Raw genomic sequence first — 5,000 nt, 5'->3', positions numbered from 1 at the left:
GCTTTTCCAACTAAGGTTGTAGCTTAGCAGGTAATTATATATACTGTATATATATATATAGATACATATATATATATATATATATATATATATATTTATATATATATATATACATATTTATATATATATATATATATATATATATATATATATATATATATATATACATATTTATATATATATATATATATATATATATAAATATATATATATATATATATATATATATATATATATATATATATATATATATATATATATATATATATATATATATATGGGCGTGCTGTTTGTTCATATGTGTGTAACAATCGTAAGATTCGAAGTGTAGCAGTGCGCCATTTTTTCTTCAAATCAGGCAGATAAGATTATCAGGTTCAAGAGTATCCAAATACTTTGAACGAGATCGCCAAGTTCATCATGTAATTTCGCCAGATGTTTGTGGAGAGACTCAAACTAAAAATTTTTGGAAACTTTATTGTATAAGCACTAAGAAAAGCAATGTTTCCATTTGACCTAATATTTATATGGCCGCGATCTTGGATTTTACAAAATTGCTGCTATGGAAATTTTTTTTTGTCGATATTTCAGTTTTTAATTAGCCTAGAAATAAGATTTTGGCAGCTAAGTCACCATTTCAGAACCAAGGAATCAAATGGTATCAAAACAGATAAGCTAGATTCAAGACAAACTTATTTGACTGAAATATTCCGTTATATTGAATGTTTAAAAAGTGATCAGACATAAACCTACATACTCCTCATGACAAAAATTTCTTTTATTCTTTTAGGAAACCAAGGAGTCTTTATATTTCACTATCATTGTCATTGTCAGTTTCATACTTGTTGTGTGTGTCTTCATCATTCTGACACTCACTGCCCTGCTGACAAATTTCTTTGCAGGATAAGTTCTATGTTCTGTAAGAACATTTGGTAGAAAAACAGACACAAAAAGGATAAAAAAATGACACTTGCATTCTAGATAGACTCTCCCTTTCTGTAGAGAGTTGATAATAAAAAGTACCTTGATTTAAAAAAAAAATGACAAATGGATTCTTACGGTTGCTCTTAGCTTTATGTTAATTATGTATTCAGATTTATCAGGTGCCTAAATATGGGGTAATTCTCGCTACTAAATGTTATTTCACAATACAGCTAATCTACTTACAATCACTTTGAACCAATGCACAGTTTGTTTATCTTTGGTAGATAACCATCTCAATGGTGGACTTTGCATCTGGAAGGCCCGCTGTCATGGTTGTTTTTAGCTGGCCATCGAACTTTTTGTAGTAGCCATTCTGCCGAGAATTCAACTGAGGACCCTGCAAAGCCATGCTGCCCTGTCCTCACACTTTGACTTAGATATGGACTCTCAGGACAAGTTGTCTCAGAGCTCCAAAAGTAAGAGGTGGCTTGTTAATCTCTGCCATATACTGTACTTGCAGAAGAGAGACCATTGCAGTCAGGAGATATTCTTGATGTAGATGCCTTTGGGGAGGCTGCACAGAGGAAACTGGTGGCCAACTTAGTTTTGCTCACTTCTGCCTCCATTGAAATCATCTGCTGAGAACTGATCATATCTCTGTCTGCCTTCATGTACACTTGCAGCCAGGTTGCTTTGCCTATATTATAGAATCATCTAGTGTTTTCACCGATAGTCAACGCATAGAAGGCAAGCAATGCCTTTGTTCATTTTCTCCTTATGGCTCTTCACATTGACTTTATCCCCATAAACACAGAGGGTGGTGTCATAGCTCGCTATGATGATGATGATGATGATGATTATTATTATTATTATTATTATTATTATTATTATTATTATTATTATTATTATTATTAGGACATCTTTATCTGGGGAGAAAAAAACTATCTGTGTAACTAATGTGTTTTACTGGGTTTTCTGTTTCTTATGGTTATTGTCCTTGAATAGCAAGTTTTTGTTGTTCCTAGTATGCCCTGAAGACGAGGGGATGACCACTTTGTTTGATGTACAGTTGTATTCTATAGTCTTTGCTTGAAAATTGTTAGTCAGGTAGGCATTTGTCTTATGCAAAAGAAATCCGGCTTATTGAGATGTGTTTTATGTTTGTGTCATCTCTGACCTGATACTGGATTGGTGCTCTTCCTTAATTACTTTTATCCTTGGTAGCACGCTTATGAGAATCAAAATGTTGTGTGAGGAACATCAACCTCTTATCTATTGCGAAGAACACAAAGGCACCATTCTTCAGAAATGGTGGTCAATGCAGTCCTTGGAACTTTTAGGTATTTTGTACAAGTGCATTAGCTAGGGCTGCTTCATTTAGCTGTAACAGCCATATGGAATAGTAATCATGTGCACTGAGAAGATCCATCAGCATTTTGTTGCTGGTGTTGTTATGAACAGTAAGAGTCAGTCTCAGGACCTGTGGGTTTAATCGTGCAAGTGGTTGCTGAATGCTGCTGAATCTCTTCTTGGGTTATAGTTGACCTATTGGTTGGACTTGAATCTATACATGATATTCTAGAATATCTAGATCACTGTAAATTCTGATCTGTCATTAACTTTGGTCCTCTTTTGAGTTTCCATGCTGCCAGCAGGTCCTATTATGATCCAACAAATCGTGGTATACAATTCAGGTGGAACGTTATGGATGTCACTGATGACCTCTATGGTGTTTATATCCTTGGGTATCTTAATCAAATTTGTGATGATTTTCGTCATCACTTGTGATGCCCTGTAGATTGTCTGCAGGATGTCTCAATCACCTTGAATCTCCATCAGAAAATGAAACATACTTTCCTTGCAAGCTTCTGGGGAAAAGAGAACAGGTGACTTCCTTCATTTTTTTAAAGACTGAAATTCAGGTGTGGCAAGGCATTGATGACCTTTCGCTTCAGCTACTTTCTATTGAATGTAGGTATGTGACTTCCTAAGCTTATTTTGCCAAGCATATTGACATATATGGTTTTGATATCTTCCTTAGATAGATATGAGTGGCAGATTTTCAAGCTGTCACTAGAGTTCTTTGCAATCTGCACTGCTTCTACTGGTGCTGGCTTCTCACTGTCCATTAAAAAAGGCTTTGTCCAGCAGGTTTTGTCTTACTGAACATCAAGTGAATGTACACTCCCCGTTGCAATGTATGAGTTCAGTCTTATTTTCAGAGTCCTTATTGAATCTTTCAACAGCTTCTTTAATAGATTTCTTCGTGTTGACTGTCATCAGCTGATAGGGTTGCTCATCTTCATCTTTCTGACTGGAGAAGCATTGTTTTTTATCTAGTTGACAATTACGAGACATTGTGAATGCTGTTAAAGAGCTAGATGTCGACAGGCTTGCTTTGTTAATTTCAACGGTTTATCTTTTCTGTCTTTTCTTAGCAGTGTGGCAGCCAGCAGCTAATGCATGTGTATGACAGTCTCGCACACATTTGATTTGGTCTTAGTTGTATTTGTATAGCAACAACAATGATAGACTACCTGATTTGTACAGAGTGTGTTTGTTGTACAACTTTGGAGTCGTTGTTGTACCTCAACATAGTTGTCATCCTCTACACTGGCCTTCTCTTCTACTATGCCAAGCACACGTTGGTAAGAGTCTATCCACGGATGGTGCACTAACTCTTACTTTTCAGCATAGACTGGCTCAGCATATGCAGTTGATAAACTCTAGACTTTGACAAGTAGTTTCTTCAGCAACTTCTGGTTTGTCACTTATGCTTAGAGCCTGCAAAAAAATTCTATTATAATACAATCACCACCTACTTAAATGGAGAGCAGACTTACGGTAAACTGCTCGACATACATAATATAGGCCTAATACAGTAATTAGACTACTCGAAAAACATGTCCTTAGTGATGTCTAAAGTACACACTAATTCTATCAACCAGTAAGATATCTCTAGTGAATTTTCCTCAATGTAGTTTGGAGTATAAATCTCAATAGAAGACTCTCCTGCATAGATGTACTCTTCTTTATCTTTCTTTTCATAGTTTCCATGCCAAATCTCTCTCTCTCTCTCTCTCTCTCTCTCTCTCTCTCTCTCTCTCTCTCTCTCTCTCTCTTTTCATGTGATAATTACTTATATGATAATCTACTTATTATTTCATAATTTTCATTATTTCCAGGACTCAAGCACATAACCAAGGAAACCAGTGCCTGTGGGCCATTGTTTCGTGCTGCAGTGCCCACACAAACTACGAGCGAGATAATTGTTTTGATGTACTGGGTTGCTCAGGGGCCTGGTTCCAGAATCTATGTTCACCGGAGTATATAAATGTTGCTAACAACCGAATTTCTTCCATTTTCTCGGGAGGATTCGGAAAGAAATGATTGACTATTTCACCAAATTACATTAATTATTGCTTTGAAAATAGTTTTACTTTGACTTGAAGCACCCAACTACATCTGATCTTCAATTTTCATATAGATTTTGTAAATAGTTTTATAATTGACTAGTAGGCAAATAGAATTTATACTTACTTTAGTTCTGACGAGTTGGAAAGGGATCTCGTGAAATTTTATTAAATCCTTTTTTTTAGAATGATAATGATAAAAGTGGAACCACTAGGTTTATGTAGACTAATAATAGAAAGAAATGTTGTCAGCAAGTAAAAAGGGAAAGGAAATTTAAATTGATATTAAAGAGATAAGAAACCTACCGCTTTAAAGTAGAGACTTGAAAATTTACCTTTTAAGGATTGATGTGAATTGTGTATCATAACGAATATAACTGTCAAATCAGATGGTAATAATTGAAAATTGTCACAGATATATAAATAAATTAATATCGTATATTTTTAAAGAAAAAACTCTAGAATGTGGCAAATACATAAGTAGAAAATGATATTGGTTTAAGGTTAGCATTGGCTTCTTCAGAATATTTGATCCAAAGATTCACAAATAAAATGTTGTATGAAACGCTTCTGCCATTTACTTTTCCCTCGCTTTGTTGTCTGTCAACGACGAATATTTCCACAGGTTTTGAGAAAGGGGGAATGTTCATTTAAGGGTCATAT

The 5,000-nt window shown here is 34.8% G+C and overlaps 1 protein-coding gene across 4 annotated transcripts in view; it reads left to right on the top strand.

The window, feature by feature from the left end:
• Nucleotides 1-4,905, top strand: part of hdly (hadley) — a 106,364-nt gene extending 101,459 nt beyond the window's left edge. For all 4 annotated transcript variants that reach the window (XM_068369024.1, XM_068369023.1, XM_068369022.1 and 1 more), the window contains one exon: nt 4,110-4,905. In XM_068369024.1, the coding sequence (XP_068225125.1) occupies nt 4,110-4,314 (205 nt within the window). In that variant the 3' untranslated portion in view covers nt 4,315-4,905. The remainder of the gene's footprint in view (nt 1-4,109) is intronic.
• Nucleotides 4,906-5,000: the final 95 nt, after the last annotated feature.

The sequence above is a fragment of the Palaemon carinicauda genome, unplaced genomic scaffold, assembly GCF_036898095.1.
Source record: "Palaemon carinicauda isolate YSFRI2023 unplaced genomic scaffold, ASM3689809v2 scaffold344, whole genome shotgun sequence".
NCBI classification, from domain to species: domain Eukaryota; kingdom Metazoa; phylum Arthropoda; class Malacostraca; order Decapoda; family Palaemonidae; genus Palaemon; species Palaemon carinicauda.
Note: the sequence above shows the minus strand (reverse complement) of the source record. Positions and strands in the feature narration are given on the sequence as shown.